General features: G+C 43.3%; 1 protein-coding gene across 2 annotated transcripts; it reads left to right on the top strand.

Annotated features, from left to right (window-relative positions):
• Positions 1–277: 277 nt before the first annotated feature.
• Positions 278–26,447, top strand: CMSS1 (cms1 ribosomal small subunit homolog). Of its 2 annotated transcripts, none has more exons than XM_056858444.1 (9): positions 278–374; positions 8,292–8,375; positions 12,954–13,080; positions 14,121–14,180; positions 19,197–19,299; positions 20,393–20,453; positions 23,666–23,753; positions 24,945–25,033; positions 26,323–26,447. In XM_056858444.1, the coding sequence occupies exons 1-9, from the start codon at positions 324–326 to the stop codon at positions 26,404–26,406; spliced, it is 747 nt and encodes a 248-aa protein (XP_056714422.1). In that variant the 5' UTR covers positions 278–323; the 3' UTR covers positions 26,407–26,447. The 2 variants fall into 2 exon arrangements, with proteins under 2 accessions (XP_056714422.1, XP_056714421.1); XM_056858443.1 differs by having other exon boundaries at positions 12,951–13,080.
• The last annotated feature ends 9 nt before the right edge of the window (positions 26,448–26,456 follow it).

Raw genomic sequence — 26,456 nt, 5'->3', positions numbered from 1 at the left:
ACACTGTACCAAGTTGCTCCATTAGAGCGTACAGAAGGTATCTGGGGAAGCAGTTGACTCAGCATATGGGTAGAGCAATGCAAATATATTCTAGTGCATACTAAAGTAGCACATGGACATGACTGTTGAACCCCCTGGATGGTCAGCTATGTCAAATGTGGAGGAATCAACTAACATTTGATGAAGTAGCATTCCTTGACAAAGTAGCATCCCTTCATTGACATTAACAGCATTAAAATTGGCGTTCTTTGATTGTTGGGGTTTTGTCTTTAGATCTTTCTGATGATGAACCCTTGGAGGAAACCACTGGGCCAAGTGAAGCAATGAAGCCACCTGCAAACACCAAGCCCGTTTCTTCAAAGAAAAGGAAACAGGTTAGTTGACTTTTCATGACCTGCCAAGAAAAGAAGTTTGCACCTGAAATGAAGAGGAGTTTGTGTGCAGCTGGGCTGGGTGGAAAGCCCAAAATACAGATAATACCAGGATGCCTGTGTACTGCAGTATCTATAAACTGTGACTAGCCCAAGGTCGCCCAGCAGGCTTCTTGTGTAGGAGTGGGGGAACAAACCTGGTTCACCAGATTAGAGTCTGCCACTCATGTGGAGGAATGGGGAATCAAACCCGGTTCTCCAGATTAAAGTCCACCGCTCTTAACCACTACACCATGATGTAGCCATCAAAGTTTTAAAGTCAGCCTTCAAGTTGCTTTTGCCTATTCACTGTTTAAAAGAGGTAAAAAGATTTACTTTTATGTCAAATTTGTTTCAAAAGGCATATAGAATAAGAGAGATGCAACGAACACTTCCAGATCTATAATGAAGAAGTCAATGGCTCGTGCATCAAGAATTCAGATGTACTATTCATGTTATACTATAACTATTAATGTTATACTATAATACTATAACATGAATATCATATTATGAAAATGAGAGTTTATTAAGTGGTAAAGGGGATATATGAAGTAAGCAAAGATATGTAATTGAATTGAAAAAAACGTATGAGATATATCTAGTAGTAGCTTCTTGTTATAGTTAGGTACAAATACAGATGTGGAAAGGTAGAACTGTTTAAAAATAATAATAACATGATATTGTATTTAAAGTTTAAACTAATTCAGTAACTGGTACAAAATGGTAGAATTTATATTTTTGCTTAGTAATAATTTTTATTACTAATAGAAAATATCCTAGTAGTAAATATAGCAGGGGTTTAAATAATTATGCTTCAGGTAGTTGTTTTACCTTGTTTATGTTTTTCCCCCTCTCCCCCCAAATATCCCTTTTTAAATTTTTGTGTCCTACATTTAAAAAAATAATAAAAACTTTATTTTTTAGACTCGGATTATGACATGCAGGAACACTCCACTGAGGGTCTCACTGGTTCAACTACTGCCTTCATGATGAAGCTACCAGTGCAAAGCTGCCCCCATGCTGTACTGATAGCACAGAAATAAATTTGAGCATATGGTATACAGCTGCCCAGGTGGCAGTCTTTTCAGGATCATGGCTGTCATCGTGGCTAGGCAGGCATAGATCCAATACAGGAAAGTGGCCCAAAGCTGTTGTGGGGGTTAGGAAACTGTAAACTCAGGCCAAGCAAAGTACTGACTCAAGAGGGGTAGAGTGCATTGCGCTCTGTTCAGGAAACCAGTCATCACAGGAAGCCATTGATGGAACCAGAAAGGAGCTGAGATGGATGCTGAAAAGCTAACACAGAGTCTGGATGACAGCTGTCCACGGCTGATTTAGTGGTGAGCTGAACTGGAACTAGGGAAAAAAGATTCCTTCAGAAAAATATACTAAGTGCAGCAAATGCAAGGGTTTCTAGTACTAATTTGCTGCCTGTGCTGATTCTGCTAGCCACCAATCTGCTCTTTGGATTAGCAGCAGGGAACCTGGGAATCAGAACCAGCCCTGTGTGGCTCATGGGTGTCAGTTGTGCAAAATCAGCACAGGTTACATTTTAAAAATATGAATGTGCTTTAAGACAAGCGAGGTTAGAGCTAAGGGGCCTTGATCAGGAAACTGAGACAGGAAAGAAGGCAGGAGTCTTGGGTCAGGGAAAGAGTAGCCATGCAGCCTTCAGAAGCATAAGCTTCTGTTTAAAATTTCCACATCTTGAAATTTCTGATGGTGCCCTTAATCATTCCAGCGGCTGGTGCCAGCTGAGTAGGGTTAGAGTAGTCCCAGCAAAGAGGGATCAAGGTTAGGGTGCGCATCACTGATAATATAATTATGAAGCAAAATGGGAAAGGAGAGAAAAGGAAGGGAGGCCAGATAAGATAGAAATCACTGTCCTCAACCATAGTCAGGATTATGCTAAATCTGAAGGGCTGTCAGGGCTTTTCTGCATGCTTCTGGCCCCATACTGCTTCTGTTTATCCCCTGATTTCTGGGTACATTTTTGGGCCTTTAGTTTTCACTTGGTTTTTTTTTGTGGGGGGGGGTTCCCCCGGCTCTATTGAGACCACTTTGACCCCAATGTTTTTCTGGAAGCAGATTCTGAGTTAGCGTTTTCCTAGCGCGGCATGTTTCTATCTATTTTCTTTGCCCCGCCCACCTCCAGCCTACTTTTCAATGACAGAACTCTTGCCATAATTAAACCACTCCCTCTCCTCCAAGATGGGTGATTTCAGTTTTTTAAAGGCCCTAAAATATCAATACAGTGTTTTAGTGTTGTAATGCTAGTTTAAGCAGGTTCTCTGAATTCCCAGGTTTCATTTTTTTCCAAAAAGTAAGTCTCTGGCCTCTTCCCTCACAAAGATATGCCTTTTCAGTTATATCTCCACAAAGTGAGGAGCTAGATGGTTTTTTAAAAACAAAACTTGGGAGTTCAGAGAACCTGCTTACATTATCATTACAACACTACAGCATTATAGCTGTTTTTTTTTTTAAGGTGTGTGTATGCTGTGAGGCCACCGATAACAACACCGATGATAGCTCCTTCCCTTGAAAATCCTCATTATTTAAGCCATGTGTAGAAGAAAATACACTGGCTCCACAGCTGTAAAAATACACGGGGGGGGGGCAGATGTGGGGAAGAGGCCAGCCCAAACCAATTCTAATGCTTGTAGATCAACTCCCAAGAACATCAGGAGTACCTCCTTGCGGAAAAGGTCTCAGTAAGCACTTGTGAATCAATCAGGCCAAACTAAGCAACTGATCATTATAGCCTAACAATACAGCGATGTGTCAATTGCCGATTTTGAAAAAAAGCCAGAAAGGGCCCTCCAGTGGTGGTGGGGAATTGTTGGTGTGGGGGATCGAGGCCAGGAAATTGTGTCAATGTGCACAGGACCTGCACAAATGTGCCCCAGACCATTCGGATAGAGTATAAACATGTGTTGACTTGCGATCTTTCCAAGAAGATTGTGCCAAACCAAGTTTGGGAAAGACTTCATCAAAGAGGAGAAAACATGGAAAGCGAATGATTCGGGGGACGACATAATGTGAATGATCCAAAAAGCCCCATTTGGTCTTGATGCCAAACCAGAGCAAAACCTCCATGTGGAAACAGCCCCAGCCTAACGCTCTAACCACTATACCACACCAGCTTACAAAATGCTATGCAGTGCCAAGAGAACATTCATTCTCTCAGAACTCTCTCAGCCCCACCTACCTCACAAGATGTCTGTTGTGGGGAGAGGAAGGGAAGGAAATTGTACGCCGATTTGATTCTCCTTAAAAGGTAGAGAAAGTTGGCATATAAAAACCAACTCTTCTTCTTCATCATCTCAATGAAACCCATATAAAGTTACATACTCTTTTTTCTTACATTCTTCTGAGCAATGAATCTCTTGCTTGAACCTCTGCCGCTGCCACACTGATTTCCAGCAGGCCTTATAAGGTCACCATGAAGTCATATCACTTACCACCTCATCCCTTTAACCGGGGATGCCAGTGACTGAAACTGGGACCTTTTGCACGCAAAGCAGAAGCTCTACCACTGAACCCCCTATACATACACAGGCTCTTAGACGTTAAACTTTTTTCAGATATTTGTATTGGGAAATAATTCCTAAATACCAGTCTGCTTCCCAGCAGAGGATTTGGGGAGGTGTCTGGTCTACTAATTCAATGTACTTTATATCCACAAGTAAGAGTGGGATTTTAGGTACCACCAACAAGAACATACGGAAGATAGGGGGTGAGATCAGCAGACTCAGGAAAAATAGCACATTGTTCAGTTTCCGTTGGCTAATTACAGGCACACAAACATCCCAGTCACAGTCGATGGAAATTTGCAAGTGATTGGATTGTGCAAGTGATTATGACTTTATAATTCTGTGCTTCTGATCATTCTGTGTCTTTCTTAAAGGGAAAATTCATTGTTTGCTGCTGCCAGTACTGGCACCACTCCTTCTCTGGGGCAGTTGCTCATGTAGGGTACAAGCTGGCCATTCTCCAGTGCTCATGCCTAGTGTGTTCACTTCAAAACAGTTGTTAGGTACAAAATTGCTTCTATGGCTCCTCGGCTGCTTGTCCCAGGGAAGGCCTTTGGTTCCACAGGGTTCCTGATCCAGCAGTGAACACAGAGAGAGTCCCAGGCAAGGATCCTTTAAATGAAATAAAGCTTTATTGAAAACATTTATGTGTTCATTCACTGTTCGCATTCACCTAAGGTTGTCCCAATCTGTTAGCTGCATGCAAGGACTGGCTAAGCAGGAGAACTCTGTTGATGATTTGGCGTAGAACTGTGCCCTTGCAAGAGCCAATTTCCCCCTTTGTAGGACCGATGACATTGTGATGTCTCCGGCCCTTCCTTTTGGTGGTCTTCACCTCTCTTTGCTCCTTTCTCTTAGTTTTCTAAAATGTGCCCAGCTCTTGCCCTGCAGCTTTTCCTCAGGATCAGATGTTGCATGTTGACAGCTTATTTCTCAACAATTCCAGGATTGCTTCTCTTTATCTCTCAACGCCAGTTGGGGACAAGGCTGACTTATCACATGTGTCAGGTTGGCACAAAGCAGTCTGATGGTGGGTGGGGGCTTTGTCTTCGGCCTGTCCCACATAAACTTGCAATCATTCTCCGCTCCTAAAAATGGCTAAGGAAATTCCAGACTAAGTGCCAAACTAGAGGTTATGGCATGAGGGCCGAATCCTGATTGGCCCTGCAGCACAATGGGGCCAGGCAATCTTGTCCCCACCCCCTGCTCCTTTTTCAGCACTTGAAAAGGTGCAGGAAGGAAACAAGATCACCTGGTTGCATACCTGCTCTCTCCAGGATCAGAGGAATATTCCTATTACATTAGGTGCTTTGGAACACAGGCAGGATAATGCTGCTGCAGTTGTCTTGTTTGTGGGCTTCCTAGAGGCACCTGGCTGGCCACAGTGTGAACAGACTGCTGGGTTTGATGGACCTTGGTCTGATCCAGCAGGGCCTTTCTTATGTTAACTTATGTCTTATGTATGGTTCCACTGTGCTGTGGGTTCAGCCCCTTGCAGCATTTTTAAATGGCCGAGTTCAGCTCTAAAATGGCATAGGCACCCATGGGTCAGACCAAGGGATGTTGTAACATCTAGTTTGCCATTAAAGTTGCTGAGAACACAAAATAGTTCAGGGTTAGTTGCAGCTGGGAAAATTAGCTGAGGTCTTGGTGCTGCGGACAAAGAAGCAGACATGTGCATTTCATAAAACGTCTCATAGAGCATAATCTGTGAGCAGCCGCTATTAGATATGGAATCTATATTCCATGTCTCCCATAGTGAGCTTGCTTGTTTTCCTATGTGAGATAAGCTTTCTGTACCTCCAGTCACATGTTTATTTCCATTCTTCTCCTTATTAAACACCCTTACTTCTTTCTGAATGCATATTTTATACACTTAAAACTTTTAAAAATAGTTGCCCCAAGTTTTATTTTATGGAATCATTGGTCAGCAAAGATAAGTCGTAATTACATTAAAATGGCCATGGGGAAAACAATCCAACCCAATGTTGGGTTAGCTAAAAATTCTCTCCTGTTGAAATGCTCAGTGATTTTTATGCAGCTGTCTGCCCAGATTCTTGTGTTTATATTCTCCTTGGACAATCATTTTACAGATACATTAGCACCAAAGAGCTGAGCGTGAGTTTATTCCAAGTATCTGAGAACAGAAATAACCTAAGCAAGAGGAAACAGAAAATGCAAAACTTTTTTCAACAACCATAAACTACAAAATAGAAAAATCAGTTACAGATTTTATCTACAAGATATTCTTTATTAAAATTTTGGTAACTGATGTCTCATCTTTCTTGATACGCTCTCAAGATTTTACTGTCCATTTCCTCTGTGGTGCTGTTTCTGATAACAGGAAAATAAGGGTCAGTGTACGTTGAAATAATATAGTCAGTAACTTTGAAGAAGTTACTGTGTGAAAACTGGCTCATCTACGAATTGTGTATGAGATGACTTCTGTAAATGTTGTAAAGAGAGACATCAATTTTCCGCACTAATACTATCTTTAGATATTACAGTGGCTTTGGTGTTTTGCCAATTAATTTTTTTTTAAATCAGAATGTTACTGTTAAAATTTTTCTGTCCATTTAAGAACATAAGAAGAGCCCTGCTGGATCAGACTAGTGGCCCATCTAGTCCAGCATCCTTTCTCACACAAAGACCAACTGATATGGAGGGCCAACAGAGCACAGATGCTCAGCACTCCCCTGATGGTGCCTTCCAGCGCTGGTATTCAGGGGCTTCCTACCTCTGAATGGGGTGTTTCCTTTTATTGTACCATCCTTATTTTGTAGGAAATATAATTAAACTTCCATTGAGACATTAAAGCATGAACTTTTTAATATACTTATCTTAACAGAGCCAGCGTGGTGTAGTGGTTGAGAACGGTGGTTTGGAGTGGTGGAATTTGATCTGGAGAACCAGGTTTGATTCCCCATTCCTCCACTTGAGCAGTGGAGGCTAATTTGGTGAACTGGATTTGTTTCCCCACTCCTACACACGAAGCCAGCTGGGTGACCTTGGGCTAGTCACAGCTCTCTCAGCCCCACCTACTTCACAGGGTGTCTGTTGTGGGGAAGGGAAGGCGATTATAAGCTGGTTTGAGTCTCCCTTAAGTGGTAGAGAAAGTCTTCTTCTTCTTCATATAGGTTGTCATTATTTTAAAATAAATTTTTGCTAACATGCATGCACTTGCGCCTGTTGTACCTTGCATGGAGATACACATACGTTGGGAAGGACAAGGCTGGAATCAGCACAAACCATGATCTATTCTGTACAGAATTTAAATAATATATACTGAATGTGTTTTTTAAAAACCATAAAACAGCAGTGAGGTTTCTGAGCTGTCTCACTTCTTATAGTACAATTTTTTCTATTACATATTGCGTAGAAGACCAACTCTAAAGCTGCTGCAACACATTTGGGTTTAAAGAAGACATCTGGGTTTTAATTTTAGAGGAAGAGGGCACAGGAGGACCCAATAAAAAGGAGAGGCAAGGAATATTTTGCCTAAGAAACCTTACTTCAGTGTGTGTATCTGAGCATTATTTTTAGAAGCCCTGATAGCAGTTAAATGGTAAAAAAGGTTTATAATTTCTAGTTTTATAAGCAAGCTGATCTGTGAACAAAATCTGAAGGACATTTTTTCCCCACATCATTCGCAATTTCTGCAATTTTAAGTGATGCTTCCATTATTAGTTTCATTACATGGCAGATTTCATCCACAGTGAGATTCCTTGGCCCCCAAATTAGGCAAAAAATAGAAAACAGCTACAAATCTTAAACTGGCAGGGCATAAAAATCAGTTGTAGCTCTATTCCTTTTGATACAGCTCAACAATAACAAAATGATGGGAAATTTTGCAGAGAAAAATGCTTGGGTTCAGCAGAAAGACATTATTATAAACTGAGAAAAAGTTGTTTCTGAGTGGTAGGGCCCATTTTAACAGTTAATTTGATAGCCTGTGTAGTTAATGCCAAATTGTGTTATTTTTCTTAGTATTTAAAACTTCCAGTTAGCCAGATGTAACAACAGATCTGCATGGATTTGTAGTTCAGTGTCTGTTTATTATGTTTCCTGACAGTAACCCAACAACTGTTTGTTTGTAATTTTCAATCAGTCCTATTTCTGTAAGAAGAAGTTGCTGCTCATCTCCAGCCACAATATGCTTTCCATTTCCTCCAGATCTACAATGATTTGAGCAGATATGAGCATGATCCAAAACCTGAGCATAGTTTATCTTTTCATTTTCTGGCAGATCCTGCCAGCCAAAACATGTGCCTAATTTCTGCACCATCTAGGAGATGTTCTAAAGTGTTTTAATGGTGATGTAACTCAATTTAAACACTATTTTTTCCAGCATACTGAATGCTTTCCTGGTGCAGAAGAAGAGCAATCCAAGGATAAAAAAGAAGGCGAAGGGAAGCCAAAGAGGCGAAGAAAGGTGCTAACTCCTAATTTACTTTCAAGAGCAATTGTTTTTCAGAGGTTTTCACCTGTATTTGCTACTCTAAGATGCTTTTATAAAACAACATGGTTTTTTAAAAGGACAATATAAAATAGATAACTGTTTTTTTTTTTTTTTTTTTACTTTAACACTGATTCCCCCCAATACACACACGGGGTTGGGTCAGTGCCATGTTTAAGCCACTGAAGAATGTTATAGAAAAGAGATAATTTCCTTCCTTCCTTCCTTCCTTCCTTCCTTCCTTCCTTCCTTCCTTCCTTCCTTCCTTCCTTCCTTCCTTCCTTCCTTCCTTCCTTCCTTCCTAAAAAACCTTTTTCATATTCATTTTGCTCTATTAATACATTTGAACCAAAATTGATTGTTCAAGAATTCAGTCTTATAATAAAGATGAAAAAATGGGATATTTAGTTGACTGCTTGTTGAAACATTCATACCCTGCCTTTCCTTGTGGTTCAAGGCAGATTAAGGGCAGAGGTTTGCCTTGGCTTGTTTATTTATTCATATTTACTGTATTTATAACCCGCATTTCTCACTCAGGTTCAAGACAGATTAGCAAATAAAAACAATAGTACTCATAGTAGCATAAAACATCCAACGAACAATGCAATACTAGGGTTACAGAATTAGAAGACAGTGTGGAGACAAAAAAATGCCTAAGGTAAGGTATACTATAAACAGAGTAGTAAGTGGAATCACAAAGATAGAAGACCATACAGTAAAAGCAGGACAATACCTGGAATGACCACTGAAGTAGACTACAATCCTATTCCATTACAAAGGCCCCCTCCTGGACTGTTCCATTCTGCTCCAGTTCTAATTCCTTCATGACCTCCTGAACATTATTACTACTGCATGTTCTGTAGAATAACAAATGTGGGAGCCTTTCTGACCTCCTGAGGCAGATAGTTTCACAAAGTGGGAATCACCACAGAGAATTCACATTAATTGCTCAGTTGCTGATCTTACCCATTTGTCAATGGGTAAGAGGGGCTGTGGCTCAGTGGTAGAGCATCTGCTTGGCATGCAGAAGGTCCCAGGTTCAATCCCTGGCATCTCCAGTTAAAGGGACTAGGCAGGTAGGTGATGTGAAAGACTCCTGCTTGAGACCATGGAGAGCCGCTGCCGGTCTGAGTAGACAGTACTGACTATGATGGACCAAGGGTCTGATTCAGTATAAGGCAGCTTCATGTGTTCATGTGTGTTCAAGTGGCACCTTTGGTTTATAGGTATCTAGTTACACCAGTACAATCAAAATACCACATAACGATATTTGCATGTTTCACTGAGGTCCATTAATTGCCTTTCTATATACCCAGAGGCTATAACTCATCCCTTCTACTCATGGTACTTTCTGCCCATAGGTAGTTGTGTTATAGTGCAGATTCTCCTTTAGCTTACATGCACAATGGGAGCCTCAAACCTAGCCTAAGCACACTCCTGAGTATTTTTACAAGTGACATTGAGAATGCCATTCCATCTCCAGTGCATCTCTTCTCATCATTGTTAGTGCCATATAGAAACCCTGGTTATGTCAAGCTTTTGAAGTCTTGCTCAAGGTGTCTTCTTGATTCACCTGAGAAGTACAACAAATGTAAACAATGTTCACTTCAGAAAATGTTATATCAGACTTACATAGACTTGACCCACCAAGCCAAGCACAGCCTGCGAGGAACTCTATCAGTCCTTTCCCTTTTTTGGCTGACTGCCTGGGAATCCATAGAATTTGAGTGATTAAGCACCTGGAAGGTTGGTGAGCTGTACAGCCACAAGCTGTACAGACCTGTGCTATGTTTCACACGCGCACACAAAAAACTTATGGGAAAAATTATAAGTTGCCTACGAACTTGTTCAATGTATATGATATTGACAAATAAGGTATCCCCTGTTCAATTGTAAATCATTGGAGTGATCATGCATAGAAAATAACCCTTGCATGTTTTATAATTACTCTTGCCACTGCTGTTGTTATAGGCCATTTAGCGAGTTCCAGGCTGAAGTGCCCTGCAGCTTTTTTTGAGTTTTGCACACTGAACCGGGGCATACTTGCTTTGCATTTCTTAAGAGCCCCTTTAACGCGACCTTTTGTTTGCTCTGCCCTCCCTGCAACCAGCATTAGCTATGCAAACGGAGGTTGCTAATGGAAGGAACAAAGGAGCAGGCGAGTGGGTGCGTGTGGAATTTCTCCTTTTGCGTCGGGAACGTGAATAAGCATTTTAAAGTTTGCATTTAAAAAAACAGCTTTGAGCGAGCATCAGCGTTGACCTTGCATAAATGGCCATAGTGTTGCTAGTGGTTGCACCTGAGTTGACATTGCTGCTCCATATTTGACAGGCAGGCACCTGTGAGAGAATCTTGTTCTACGTGTCTTGTTCTTCTTAATCTTTGGCAAAACAAGAAGCAGCTTGATCAATAAGGCAAATGAGTTTCAACAGACTCATCAGAACTCTGCAGCGCTGGAATCAGCGACCCGCAGTGATTGAGTGAAACATACAATATAAACCAATGTTCAGGGGCTATTTAAAAAGGGGGGGGAGAAAAGGTTGCAGAACCGTATCTGGATCTAATGTAACCTCTCCAGTTCTTGTAAAGTGAGCTGCACATTGAGGGAAAGCAGCTTTTTGCTCTAGGGGCTTAATTTTATTACATTTGTATCTGGAATACAAGGTCCCCCCCCCCCGTTTTGTGTTGACAACAATTCTGCGTTGTACGTTGCAGCACAGTAGAATGACTGGCTGGGTCATGTGGCGAGCTTCACAGCACAGTAGTGGTTTGATCCTCCATCTCCCCTGTCCTAGTGCAATACTCTAACCAACTGCTTTGATAATACTTAATAAAAGCAAGTCCAGAGAACCCTCATATTGGCTGTTTACTTATGGCTGCTTCACATGTGAAGATTTCTAAATAGAAAAGAGTATGTAGATTGCAGTGTGTAATCATGGATGGCACAAGGGCACATCTATTTTGCAATGCCTACATGTGTTTTAGCTTCTTACTTCATGTGCATGTAGTGAAAAACCATCGGGGTATTTATCTTGTGTGAGAGTGTATATCAGTGGTTGCCAAAGTGGGCAGTACCACCCCCAGGGGGGATTACCTAGGGGGGCACTAAGAGGCAAGAGGGCAACGGGGGGGGGAGCTAGTGGTGGGCCCCTTCAACTGTGTTGTTCACTAATTTACAATAGATCAAGCTATGGCACCATGCTGGCAAATTTGGTGGAAACTATCAGAATTTTTTTCCAGGCTTTGAAGAGCTGGTACCCCTGGATCAAGTTCATCAGTTTTGTTGAATAAATTGCAACTAAAAAGTTTTAATAGATGTGCAATTAATTGTTACTGTTTTGAATTTTTATTGTTAATATTAACAATAACCCCTATTTTGAATAAGGGGTTGAGTTTGAGGAACCAAGGGGGCAGTGGCCCAAAATGTTTGGGAACCACTGGTGTATATAGAGGATTGCACAGTTTTCCTGCAAGTAAGGGATCTGCATGTTGGAAACAGTGGCATCTTCATCCGACATCAATCCTCCCTCTCTGTGTTTTCCTCAGGAACTTGTTGCTCTGGAACTCTATAAGAATATAGTGCTGAGTTTTGACACGGCAAGGATATTATAGTAATTTATAGCACCCAACAAACTTTTCTTTCCCTGCCCCTCTCGTTCACACTTAAAAAAAAAATATTTTGCTCTTTAGCATCTGGAATGCATTAGAAGAAAAATAATAAAACTTCCTGTGTGAAGAACATTTTCCCAACAGCTCTCTTTGAAGGAAGGGAGTATGTTCAGGTGTCCTTGTTCTTACTGTTGTGGAATTTCTTATTAATATCAGCATCACCCTCAAGAGGACCATTATTTTCCTGAAGGAATTGAATGACTCAGTGAATGATGTAATAGCCCCATGAAATAGCAGCTCTCCCCTCCCCAGGCTTTAAGTAAAGAGAGTCCCATTGATATTTGTTACTCTTATCTATGGCTGCTGTGTTTACTTTGTGAATCACCAGTCTAAGAATGACAGTCTTTACATACACAGGAGGAAGAGTTTAATCTCTTCAAACTACTGAGCACCTTGTAAAACACAAATATGGGTGCTGCTGTAGTCCAGTTCTGTACACACCACTAACAAAGTGGTAGAACCGTTCCTTTCTGCTTTAACTGATATTTGAAAACTGTTCACATGGAAATTTAGTAAACATCTGAGCAGGGATTAGGTGGTGTGGGTGAGGGAATGGGGGGGGATCAAGATCTGCTGTTCTACATCATACCATGTTCTGCTGCAGGGCTCTGCAGACTTCACACGACCAAGCAAATATGTCAAAGCTGTATTTGTATACAAAAAAAGAGCAACATTTGTTAAGAAAATGTTTCCCTTTAAATGTTACTCCTCTAAAACATCCACACAAAATCTTCAAAGTCCTGGTCCATGTAGGTAACAGTAGTAAAGGTCTGAAGACCCATTTTTATAAGATCAAGAACAAATGGGAAATGTATTAAAGTATAATTACCAAGGTTACTGAGAATAAAATGCTGAGTCAAATGTGCCTTTTCTTGTCTCTAGAAGAAAATTTCAGATATTCTTTCACAATCAGCTCCAAAACCTGGAACCCCTGAAGATGTAAAAAAACTGCTTAATGAACACTTCGGTGCTAAACGTTCTGTAATTGAATTAGAAGAATTAAAGCTACCAGGTAATAAGGGCTGCATCAAAGGAAGAACAAGAGCTCTTTAAAATATCTACTTGTAACAAAACCCAACAAGAGATGGATTGACTCAATAAAGGAAGCCACAGCCCTCAATCTGCAAGATCTGAGCAAGGCTGTCAAAGATAGGACATTTTGGAGGGCTTTGATTCATAGGGTCACCATGAGTTGGAAGTGACTTGACGGCACTTAACATATACACAACAAAACACTAACTGAAAATTTTACTTCCTGCAAAAATAGTGAAAGTCTGGGTCCTAATTTGCCCCATGATTTGTAAACATTTCATTGCTGTTAAGATGAGGTCCCATTTACATGGGATTAAGTTAAGGTTTTGAATCCTGGTTTGAGGGAAGAGGGGGGAAGTCCCCTGCCTGCATTTGGAGGTTATGGGAAATTGGAGTTTGATTCAAGTCTTCCGAAACTAGGAAACTTTGAGTCACACCAGAGAAAGGAGGGAACCAGGAGAGCACAACAAAGCTGTGTTGGCACCTTACACAACCAGACAGCTCTGTAGTGAGATCTGATTGTGGCCTATGTGACCTGTGAATGTTGGGAGAACTTCTGCAGGAGCACAGCTGTAAAACAACAGGCATCTCTTTGTGTAAGCAACTGTTGGAAATACACAGATCTAGGTTTTGCAGTACTAGCCAGGGCTGGGGTTTTCTCGAGTCAATCTGTGGTCTTGATTCAGACTTTAAAGGGGGGGGGAAGGAGCAAACATTCCATAACCTGTCGAGCCGATTACGCACTTCTGTGGTTAAGAATAAGTAAGGAGGGGCTTGTACAATGAGATAATTCTGGAAGGAAATTGGCACTGGGCTAAAAGTTGTTCCCATCATTTGGTTAATCTGTTTTAAAGCTTCTTACTCTTGCCCATGAGCGCTTGTGAAACTCTGTCTTCCCAAAGAGCATTTTGCCTGGCTTTCAGCAAATACACATTCTTGGAAGCTTTAAAGTATTAGTTTTTAGCATCCAGCAACAATAGCGTTTTATCTCTCTTGTCTCTGTGTGTCTTATGGTTTCAGATGCCTGTTTCCTCCATCCCAATGACCTCACCCACAGTTTTTCTTCCTACCTGAAGGAAAGTAAGTAACCTGTAGCCTGTTCGTAATTCAAATGCTCATCCCTTTCTTGAAACAGTAAAATCAGTATTTTTGTAACTATTCTTTTTAACAAGTGTTTGATATTCTACCTTTTTAACATTGTTTCTGACCACTGACATTTTACAGTAGAAAAATACTCCGCGTTTAGCAACGTAGTGTTACTTTAAGAGCTTTGTGCCTAGCATGTTATCCCATTGAGAGTTTGCTAGTTTATGAATGCTGTTTTCTCACTGAAACAACCTGGTGGACTCTCCAGCCTTCTGTCCCTCATGCCACAAAAAGAGTACGTGAGGATAAAGGAAGGGCCCAAAGGGACAAAGCTGTGACTGGATTTCTGACTTCTCTTTGAAAGAGTGAGGAGCAGCTCATTTGGATTGAGGCCACAGATTAACCCCCTCCCATGTACTATTTTCCCAGGGCAGACCCCACATACACACACCCGGGAAGGAAACATACAGTGAAGGAAAAAAGTATTTGATCCCCTGCTAAATTTGCCCGTTTGCCCTCTGATGAAGAAATGACCAGTCCATAATTTTAATGGTAGGTCTATTGTACTATGAGAGACAGAATAACAGGAAAACCCCCAGAAACCCAGAAGACAAAAGTCCGAGATTGATGTGCATTATAATGAGTGAAATAAGTATTTGATCCCCTATCAACCAGCCAGGTTAGGGTTAGGGTTCTGCTGTTGACAGAAGCAATCAATCCATCAGATTCCAGACTAGCCACCATGACCAAGACCAAAGAGCTGTCCAAGGATGTCAGGGACAAGATTGTAGACCTGCACAAGGCTGGACTGGGCTACAAGACTATTGCCAAGCAGCTTGGTGAGAAGGTGACAACCCTAACCCTAACTGTCAACCTCCCTCGGTCTGGGGCTCCATGCAAGATCTCATCTCGTGGAGTTGCAATGATCATGAGAACGGTGATGAAGCAGCCCAGAACTACACGGGGGGAACTTGTCAATGATCTCAGGGCAGCTGGGACCATAGTTACCATGAAAACAGTTGGTAACACACTACGCTGTGAAGGACTGAGATCTTGCAGAGCCCGCAAGGTCCCCTTGCTCAAGACAGCACATGTACAGGCCCGTCTGCAGTTTGCTAATGCACATCTGAATGACCCAGAGGAGAACTGGGTGAAAGTGTTGTGGTCAGATGGGACCAAAATCAAGCTCTTTGGCATCAACTCAACTCGCCGTGTTTGGAGGAGGAGGAATGCTGCCTACAACCCCAAGAACACCATCCCCAGCGTCAAACATGGAGGGGGACATATTATGCTTTGGGGGTGTTTTTCTGCTAAGGGGACAGGACACCTTCACCGCATCGAAGGGGCGATGGACAGGACCATGTATCGTCAAATCTTGGGTGAGCACCTCCTTCCCTCAGCCAGGGCATTTAAAATGGGTCGAGGATGGGTATTCCAGCATGACAATGACCTGAAACGCATGGCCAAGGCAACAAAGGAGTGGTTCAGGAAGAAGCACATTAAGGTCCTGGAGTGGCCTAGCCAGTCTCCAGACCTTAATCTCATCGAAAACCTGTGGAGGGAGCTGAAGGTTCGAGTAGCTACACATCAGCCTCGAAATCTTACTTTCCTGGAGACGATCTGCAAAGAGGAGTGGGACAAAATACCTCCTGAGATGTGTGCAAACCTGGTGGCCACCTACAAGAAACGTCTGACCTCAGTACTTGGTGGCAAAACCCTTGTTGGCAATTACAGTCATCTTTTGCAAAGGGATCAAATACTTATTTCACTCATTATAATGCACATCAATCTCTGACTTTTGTCTTCTGAGTTACTGGGGGTTTTCCTGTTGTTATTCTGTCTCTCACAGCTACAATAGACCTACCATTAAAATTATGGACTGGTCATTTCTTCGTCAGAGGGCAAACGGGCAAATTCAGCAGGGGATCAAATACTTTTTTCCCTTACTGAACTAGTTCATTTTCTGTTAAAACCCTTCAAACTGCTTACCATAAAAGATGAAACAGTCCTATGAACCATGGTCTCCTTCTGCATTAATGTCCCTTAACATTTATAATTGTTCTGCTCAGCCGTAATGTTTGTGGCCACCTCCCTGCATGTGGCTTACTGAAAAGGCCTCTCTTCCTGTCACTGCTACCATACGGGTGACCTTTCTTAAGCCTTTCCTTTCTTCTTGTTGAAGCATTAACACCTTTCAAAGCATTAGATCTAGCAAAGAGAGAGAGGTCCAGCTAGACGGGCAACTTCCACAGTACACTGATACATTCCTTCTAGGGTTGCTAACTCCAGGTTCAGAAATTACTGGAGACTTAGGGATGGAGTCTGGGGAGGACAGGGTTTGCGGAAAGGAGGGACTTCTGTGGGGTATAATGCCATAAAGGCCTCACTCTGAAGCTGTCATTTTCTCCAGGGGAACTGGTCTCTGCAGTCTGGAGATTAGTTGTAATTCTGGGAGATCTCCAGGGCCCAACTAGAGGTTAGAAACCCTAATTCCGCCCGCTGCAAGATGGGGCAACACAGTGTGAGTATAGAGAGCAGGGAGGAGAAGGAAGATGAAGAAGGAATGAGCAGGAGGAACAGGGGTGGGCTTGGCCTGCTAGGACATATATTTACAATGATGGCTTTAGAGCAGTGATGACGAACCTTTTAGAGACCGAGTGCCCAAACTGCAACCCAAAACCCACTTATTTATCGCCGAGTGCCAATGCGGCAATTTAACCTGAATACTGAGGTTTTAGTTTAGAACAGGGGTGGGGAACCTTTTTTCTGCCAAGGGCCATTTGCATATTTATAACATCGTTCGGGGGCCATACCGGGCGTAGATCTCCTGGTGTGTGTGTGTGGGGGGAAGCTAGGGTTGCCAGGTCCTCTTCACCACTGGCGGGAGGTTTTGGGGGTGAAGCCTGAGGAGGGCGGGGTTTGGGGAGGAAGACTGCACAGCCATAGAGCCCAATGGCCAAAGTGGCCATTTTCTCCAGGGGAACTGATCTCTATTGGCTGGAGATCAGTTGTAATAGCAGGAGATCTCCAGCCACCACCTGGAGGTTGGCAACCTTAGGGGAGGCTATGCAGAGAAGGCTTGGAGGGTGCCTCAGCTCCCCCAGGTCTTCCCCCTCCTCCCAGGTGGGAAGGCAGCCAGCGGTGGGCCCAGGCAACCAAGGTGCCAGGGGGGCGCAGCTTGCAGCCTGCGGTTGATCTGCAGGGAAGGAAAGAAGGAAGGAAAGAAAGAAGGAAGGAAGGAAAGAATGAAGGACAGAAAGAAGGAAGGAAGCAAGGAAAGAAGGAAGGAAAGAAGGAAAGGAAGGAAGGAAAGAAAGTAGCAAGGAAGGAAGGAAGGACAGAAAGAAGGAAAGAAAAGGAAGAAGGAAGGAAGGAAAGAAGCAAGGAAAGAAGCAAGGAAGGAATGAAGGACAGAAAGAAGGAAGGAATGAAGGACAGAAAGAAGGAAGGAAGGAATGAAGGACAGAAAGAAGGAAAGGAGGAAGGAAGGACAGAAAGAAGGAAGGAAGGACAGAAAGAAGTAAGGAAAGAAGGAAGGAAGGAATGAAGGACAGAAAGAAGGAAGGAAGGAAAGAAGGACAGAAAGAAGGAAAGGAGGAAGGAAGGGAAGAAAGGAGGACAAAAAGAAGGAAGGAAAGAAGGACAGAAAGAAGGAAAGGAGGAAGGAAGGGAAGAAAGGAGTACAGAAAGAAGGAAGGAAGGAATGAAGGACAGAAAGAAGTAAGGAAAGAAGGAAGGACAGAAAGAAGGCAGAAAGGAAGCATGGAAAGGAGAGAGAGAGAGAGAGAGAGAGAGAGAGAAAGAAAGAAAAGGAGAGAAAAAAAGAGGGGGGGAAAGAGACAGAAAAAGAGGAGAGAAAGAATAGGAGAGTGACAGAAAAAGGAAGAAAAGAGAGAAAAGCCTTCACACACACACACACACAGCCGGCTCCCTGCGACCGGGCTTCAGCCTTCCCACCTCTCCCCCCCCCCAAGTCCACAAAAGTCCTCCACCTGATCGGCTCCCACCCGGATGCTCCGGCCCCGGGAGGGAGAGATTGGCTTTTTCCTCTTCTTCCCTCCCTCCCTCCGCGGCGGCCGAGAGAGGTTTCAACCCCTGTGCCGCGCGGCGTGCAGGGACGCTTCGCCTTCCCGGCTTGGGGGAAGCGTCTTCCTCCCGCCCGCCTCCTCTTGCCGATGGCGAGAGGGGGTTTAAAGGGGCCGCAGCGTTCCTGCACGCTGCGGCTTCAGAGAGAGCCGTGCTCCGCTGCGTTTCTCTGGCAGCTGCAGCGGAGCCCAGGCTAGGCCAGGAGCCTTCTTACTCCTCCTCCCAGAGGCTCCGGGGGCTGCTTGGGCGCAAGTCCTGCCGGCCGCCACCGCAGCACGCCCCCCCCCACCGCACGGGCCGCTCCCGCTCCCCGGCGCCGCTTCGCAGGCCGCTTGGCTGGGCTGCGTACTGGGCAGAACCGGGGCGGCGGCGGCGGCGGCTCCTCTTGGCCGAGCAGGGGAGGCGCCGCAGGTGGCGGCCCAGCCTTCGGGGGCCTTTTGCAGAGGGCGGGCAGGCGGGCCCTGAGGGCGACCGCTGCCGGCTCGCCCGCTGTCCCCGCCCCCGTTCTGAAGCGCCTCCCAGTCCAACCTCGGGCGTGAGGAGCCAATCCGGAGTCGCTGCGGACCGCCCGTGGCGCGGGGCCAGGCAAAGCCGCGCCTCGACCCCTCGCCTCCAGCCCGGGAAGGGAAGGGGAAGGAAGGCTGCTTCCCCGGGGGGGGAGTGGAGGCGGCCGGGCGCGTGCCGGCAGAGAGGGCTACGCGTGCCAGAGTCGGCACGCGTGCCATAGGTTCGCCAACACGGCTTTAGAGAAAGATCTTAGACATTCACCTGGAATAAATAAATAAATTAGATGGGTAGCGGCCATTATGCGCAGACTGCATTCCTTCAGCGATTGCCTTCATTGATTTATGTCATTTGGTCTTGCTATATGTTTTGACTGTCTATTCTTGCTTCGTCTTCTTTTTTTTGCACTTCACATTGCAGTCTGCCCTAAATGGGCGAAGCTCCGTAAAAACCACAAGGAGAAGAAGTCAGTAGTGATGCTGATAATCTGCAGTTCTGCCCTCCGTTGTCTGGAACTCATCAAGTAGGGTCACTGAACCTGGCGCCCTTCTTGAGGCTTTGTCCGAATTCCTAGGCTCAAAGGCCAAGGCAGGGCACCAACGTCTGCTAGCCTAGTCTGGGCCTGAGCCACAGATGCAAAAATTCTCACTCCTTCCACACTGTGGCCTTGAAGTAGTTAGATAACTAACATTGCCAATAGAAAATAAAGTTTACTCCTTAAAGACGCAGAACTTGTGGCAAGATGTATTGGGCTGGGTTTTGCAAGGTGTCAGGTGTGTTGTCCCCTTGGCACTCCTGCTATTTCCTTTTCCTTTTCTTTTTTTAAGAGGAGGAGTGATCAGATGCAAAGGAGGACGGAGGCCTCTTACCTGTCATAGTTGTGCCAAACAAAATTCACCAGATAGCATTTACCTTTGCAGATGCTGAAACTATGCATTCTACACAACTCTTAAAGGGTGCAGGAGCCCTGTCTCCTTGACATAAACATAGGCAGAAAACAATGGAAAATGTGTCTTGTGGAAGGCTGGAATTAAAAGTGGGTCTCAGGTGTGAAAACGTTGAAGGCTACTTCTGTGCTGGAAAGGAACTTTACAACCCTATGAGGAAAGGTGGAAGGAGCTGGATATGTTTAGCCTGAAGAGGAGAAGGCTGAGAGGGGATATGATAACCATCTTCAAGTACTTGAAGGGCTGTCATATAGAGGATGGTGCCTAGTTGTTTTCTGTTGCTCCAGAAGGTCGGACCAGAACCAACAGGTTGAAATTAAATCAAAAGAGTTTCCATCTAGACATTAGGAAGAATTTTCTAAGCGTTAGAGCGGTTCCTCAGTGGAACAGGCTCTGTCAGCAATGCTGATTCTATGATCTTAGGCAGATGATGAGAGGGAGGGCATCATGGCCATCTTCTGGACATGGAGTGTGGGTCACTGGGGGTGTAGGGGGAGGTACTTGTGAATTTCCTGCATTGTGCAGGGCGTTGGACTAGATGACCCTGGTGGTCCCTTCCAACTCTATGATTCTATGAACCCACTCACAGCTGGATAAACTTGCCTTTGTTTTATCTCATTTTCTTGTTCATGTATTCGGTTAATTACTGGAAAGTGTTTTCTGTTCCAGATCGATAACTGTGTTCAAAGGGGATGGCAAAGTTATGAAATTGTTTGCAAAGCACATAAAGGTAAGGACTGGGCTTTTTTTTTTTTTTTACACTTGCACCGTGTCTTTCACTGTCCCCAAACTCTTCAGTACCATTTTGTTGCTGTTGTAGAAGAGCTCAGAGTGGTAGTGGTGGTGGGGTGCTCAGTAAGAAGACAAATAGTTATAAGAACTGACCAGGCCTTAAGCAAAATCGAGTGTAGTCAGAAAGAGGAGCTGACATACAAATATCTTCCTCTGCCTGTCTTTTTAAAACATGGAATTTGCAGTACAGACCAGTGCTTTAAGTGAAATGCTGAATGCAACATTTGAATGGCGTCAGCTCGACCCTCAGTTGCCATATGGAGAGATGGCAATAATGATATTACAGGGTTATTGTAAATATGACAATGCAATAATGTTACAGTTTATTAAATACAGTCACTGACCGGCATAACAATAAAAAAGAAGAAACAATCAAAATAGTACACAATTAGCGAGCGGCTTCACGTGACATCAGCTATCTCTGTATTCTGATAGCAATACAATAGAACTTTGCCACTGTGTGTGAGATTCTTATCTTCAAGCAAAAAGTTCACCATTAAGCCACTGGCAAAACTAGTCAGGCTAGTATATCCAGGGAACCTGGACAACAGAGGGGCTGTGGCTCAGTGGCAGAGCATCTGCTTGGCATGCAGAAGGTCCCAGGTTCAATCCCTGGCATCTCCAGTTAAAGGGACTAGGCGAGTTGGTGATGTGAAAGACCTTTCTCTGCCTGAGACCCTGGAGAGCCGCTGCTGGTCTGAGTAGACAATACTGACTTTGATGGACCAAGGGCCTGATTCAGCATAAGGCAGCTTCATGTGTTCATGTGAAATTAGACGATTTCTGACATACCTGTGCATTTCACAGTTCAGTAAAATATGAGCAATTGTCTCAATTGTATTTGCATACATTATTATATTCCCTACAGTGCCAAGTCCTTTGAACACATGAAAATATAGCACACATTTATTTATTTAAGAGTTATTTTACTTGTTTTTCCTCGAATGCACAATAGATGGGTTAGGCTGACAGTGTGTGACTTGCCTATAGTCACCAGCAAACTTCCATGGCAGTTAAGGCAGTTTACAACAAAACAGAAAGGCTGGGCTTCTCTCCACCTGCCTTGTTGGGGTAGGGTGAAGATCAGGCAATATGCCTTCTGAAGCAAGGGGTGAATGACATAGAACGTCAGGCAGATCTCGGGAGATCACCGTTTTCCGTATCACCTGAGAAACTAGGTACATAGTCTCCCCCACAGCATATCTTTCCCAATAAACATAGAACTTATCAATCATAGGAAAGCTTTCACCCTCGCTAGGTGCCAGGTCTTACCTTCGGCGGCATTGGAGGGAAGATATAAGGAGGTCCCTATAGTAGAAAGGCTTTGCCCTTGTGGGTCAGGGGATATAGAAACTTAAGAACATGTCTTGATCTGCTGCTCATTCTATCAAGAAGTCCGCACAAGGTTTCTTTCCCCTTTGCTTAACACTTAGCCAGAAACCCATCTGGTTGGTCAGGGCAAGAAGCTCTTAACTGATGAAAAATCAGTGGTATGCCAATAAAGGTTAATGAAATGAAATGAAACTGATGAAAAATCACAGTTTACACTCTTGACTGCTAAATTCTGTGCTGCAGCTATTAAAATACGTCATACCCTGACAGGATAAGAGTAACAGAAATACTTCATTACTCAAAATATTAAGGGGGTCACACAGAGTTATACGATGTTTATATAAATTTTATTCATACACGTAATTTGTAAGTTTTAGGCTTAGATTATTTGTAGTAGCAGTAGTAGCTGTTGTTGTGGCTTTCTTATTATCTGTTGTGGCTGTTGTTGGTTTATTTGGTTGGTTGTTTTTGCTGGTCAGTGACCGTATAACTAAATTATTATAACTTCCACGGCAGAGTGGAGATTTGAACCTGCATCTTCCAGGTCCTAGTCCAGTGCTCTAAAACCACTACCTCACACTGTCTGTACCATTAGGGAGTGGTAATGAGCGTTCTGTAATACTGGTTTTTAGGGTAGCTCTTCACAGTGGGTCTCACAAAAGCTCCACCAAGATTAGTTTTTATTTATTCTTCCATCATTCTGTCCATTGCATGACCTACAAAGACAGCTTACTGTCTTGATATTTTTAGAGAAATGACCAACAGCCACACCTTTGGCTCTACAAATGTCTTTCATAATTTCTTTCCTTCCTTCAGTCATGGAACAGCAGGGAAAATCTCTCCGTACCCTACAACAAATACATTTTTCACATGACCATTCCAGTAACACCTCTGAATGCTAAATAACCCCCCACTGCGGCTATGTACTAATAAGAGGCAAACATGCATTAATCCCAGTGTGAATTCTGGTCAGCTGTTTTTAGGTACCAACTTTAAAAATGGGAACTACGCCCATCTTGATGTGTATTTTTCAGGCAATCAGGTTACCAACTTTAAAAATGGGAACTATGCCCATCTTGATGTGTATTTTTCAGGCAATCAGGTTGCCAGGTATGCAATCACTATTGGGTTGAAGATGCCATACAGAGGCAGACTGTTGGCCCATTTAGTTTACATTGACTGCACTGACTGGCAACAGCTCTCTGGGGTCTCAAACAGAAGTCCTTCCCTGTCTTGCAACCATGAGGTCCTTTTAACAGGAGGTGCCACGATTGTATCCTTGGACCTCATGCAAAGCACTGAGTTATAAACCCTCCTGATTCCATGGTCTGGCCAACTGAAGCATGTACGATACCTTGCTGTAAAAGCACTTGGATAAAAGCTTTGGCAAAACGTTATCACTCACAGCATGTTTCCTCTTTGCTCAGCCCTGGACAAGTTAGTTGAAAATTCAGCTGAGTGTTAACTTTATGAGGATATATGTTTCTCAGTTCAGCTGAAAGATTTTGACTTTTCAGTTGGTTGAAAAAAATATTCAATAGTGAATACCAATAAAGGTGGGAAATATTCAGTGCCACACTAACAGGAAGCACTGTTGAAGTTAACTTACTTTCCTTTTCCCACTTGGAATGTTTCCACTTCCACTTTTGTTTTTCCATGTAGTAATGCTGAATGCCCCTTTGGAATTTTCTTCAGATGTCTAATACTGTATTAAGTCTTTGAGCAGGAATTGCCAAACCAACCAACATTTATTACAATCAAGAGATCAGTCAAGAAAAGGAATTGCAGTGCATGTTTTTCTTTGTTGGCTTGAAACAGATCCAAGAACAGGAGAAAATGCTGGAGAAAAGTGTCGTCCACGTGGGTGTTGGGACACCTGGAAGGATAAAAGCACTCATAGAACAAGGTAGAAAAGCACAGTATATCGAGAAGTAATCAACAAGGAGCGTTTATGGGAATGCTGCTGAAAAACAGTGTGAGATTTAAAAGTGTTGGAGATTATAAATAACTACATAGCATGCTGTGGGGTTCCATCCTTGGGTCTTTCATTACTGTCCCCCTGCTACTTGACAGAATAGGGCACTATCAGATATTTTAAAGCATCCTGCCTTTCAGCGATGTGAAGGCAGCTCTCACCCGACCTCCTGTCCCTCAATCTGAGTAGAGAGCAGTTAGGCAGAGAGGGAAGCCCTTCCCCTCACCCCAGATACACAAGAGTTAAACTTCAACAGTTGGGGAGGGTCAACCCCAATGTGTATGGTGGAGCGGCCCTGTTGGGTTTTCAAGGCAAGAGACGTTTGGAGGTGGTTTGCCATGGCCTGCCTCCGTGTGGGCTGAGAGAGTTCTGAAAGGACTGTAATTGGCCCAAGGTCACCCAGGAGGCTTCATGTGAAGGAGTGGGGAATCGAACCCGGTTCTCCAGAGTCCACCACTTTTAACCACTTCACCATGCTGGCTCCCGCTTTGGATTTAAGAAATCTTAATTAAGAGAAACCCTGGTTAGCCTTAACTTGTTGACAGTTCTGATGTGTTCCTTAACTCCATTTAGGGGAGGTGTTTGCTCCAGGGAGGGAATGAGCTATGTGGCTGGATCATGCAGTTGTTCTGCAATCTTTAACACCTCCCCCCCCCCACCCAAGACTATGATTAAGAAAGAGCCATTGCTATATTGTTGCTGGCACAGTAGAAAAACAACTTCAGCATTTTTATGAAGTGAATGTTTTGGAAATTACTTTCTGCCACGTTGTGACTGTTCTGCTTTTGTGTTTAGCTGTTGAAGAGGCATAGGTTTATGCAGTGAGAAGTTATCAGTTAGCCACCAAAAGAAGTTCTAAGTTAAGTGCAGGCCTCAATCTGCACAAAAATTGGATCTTATGATGGGGCAATCAGGAATTTAAAATATTTACAATATTTATATTTCGTTCTTTCTATGTAGCATATCCAAATTAGCTCACAATGATTCCGTAAAACAGATACAAACTTCAGATTTCATAAAACAGTAATAATAAAACCTGCTAACAGCTAAAACATAGAAGAATATTTAAGTCAAAACTGAATATGTTACATTACCGCTAAATGTCTTCTACTTTCTTCCCAGACAGCCTTAGTCTGACAGGCTTGAAGTATGTCATCTTAGACTGGAACTGGAGGGATCAGAAGTTAAGAAGATTAGTTGATATCCCTGAGGTACAAAGAAACAGTCTTTAAAAATAGTTGTTTTTCATACATGGCTAGCCTGTTGCATACCGGGAGTCAGGACATCTTATGTTTCAGAGTTTGAAAATGCATGGATGGGATTTCTGACACAAATACACCTCACCATCAGTTCTGCATCTCAAGAATTAAGAACTGCATTTTTAGAGTGTATCTTACAAACTTCATAATGTGTGAAACGGCCATGATTGAGTGTGGGAAACCCAGGTTTATCTCTTCAATCTACTTTCAATGCACATTAACAATTGTTTGCAAGTGGGTCTTGCCATTTCACACAGTAAAATCCAGCTTCAAAGTGCATTGAAAGTGGATCAAAAGTGCATTATTTTGCATGTGTGAAAGAGTCTCTTCTACAGTTGCCATGTTGCATTCAATAGATCTTTTTTCTCTCCACCTTGTTTTACCTTGCATATGGGAACACAAGATTTGGTTTTCTGGGTTCTCAGTTTTAATTGTGTTGCTGGGTAAAATGTTTTGGGAAAGTCAGCGAGTAGAGATTGCAAAGCAGTTTCAGTCATTGAGGCAAGAAGGTGCCCCCTTGTGGCATTTTTGTATGAATGGGGTTTCCATGGGATTCAAGCCATACTTTTTACCTTTGAACCTGATGGAACTGTGAATTGCACAATGCATAGTTTGTCCCCAACCCAGAATGGGAAACTATGGCAGGGCGTACGGAGAGAATCAGGAGGAAAGGTACCGGCTGGATATTAGGGAAAAAATGTTACACTAAGAGTTGTTCTACAGGGGAATCAGCTACCTAGGGAGGTGGTAAGCTACTCCTCACTGGAAGTCTTTAAGCAGAGGCTTGACAAACATTTGTCAGGGATGCTGTAGGCTTATCCTGCATTAAGCAGGGGGTTGGACTAGATGGTCTGTATGGCCCCTTGCAACTCTATGATTCTACGAGTGTAGGGAAAGGGGGAGCTCTTGGGCCATTCCAAACTATGGTTTGGGGGATGAGGAACTTTGCATCCAAGTGACCTTGGGGTTGGACAGGCTGACTTGAGCAAGTAGATCTGACAAGCGATCCAGGAAAGATTTAATTGGGCAAGAGGCTAACTACAACACTGATTTAAATTGTGTCTTGTTAATAGATATTAATAATTTTGGGGGGGGGAAATGGGAGAAATGCAGGGCTTCACCTCTATGGACTTATGCTCATAAACAAATAAAAAATTAGAGTGAATTAGCATAAAATAGATGCATGCGTGTATGTCTTACAAGGATTTTTATGCTTTACGTTTAATATCTGTTTCCTTCAGATAAGAAAAGAATCCATTGACCTTTTGGAGATGGGCCTGATCAAGCTGTGCAGAGAAGGTTCTGTGAAGCTGGGACTCTTTTAGATGGAACTTCAAGAGCCGTATTCCACTTATCCCCCGTATCTCACACTTCC

This window comes from Euleptes europaea, chromosome 12 (assembly GCF_029931775.1).
Source record: "Euleptes europaea isolate rEulEur1 chromosome 12, rEulEur1.hap1, whole genome shotgun sequence".
In the NCBI taxonomy this organism is placed as follows: Eukaryota; Metazoa; Chordata; class Lepidosauria; order Squamata; family Sphaerodactylidae; genus Euleptes; species Euleptes europaea.
Note: the sequence above shows the minus strand (reverse complement) of the source record. Positions and strands in the feature narration are given on the sequence as shown.

Coding starts and splice junctions, on each gene's coding strand:
- CMSS1 (XM_056858443.1), top strand. CDS start 324: ATGAAGCCACCTGCAAACACCAAGCCCGTTTCTTCAAAGAAAAGGAAA. Junction 8,376..12,950: donor AGCCAAAGAGGCGAAGAAAG/GTGCTAACTCCT, acceptor TCTTGTCTCTAG/AAGAAAATTTCAGATATTCT. Junction 14,181..19,196: donor TTCTTCCTACCTGAAGGAAA/GTAAGTAACCTG, acceptor TTCACATTGCAG/TCTGCCCTAAATGGGCGAAG.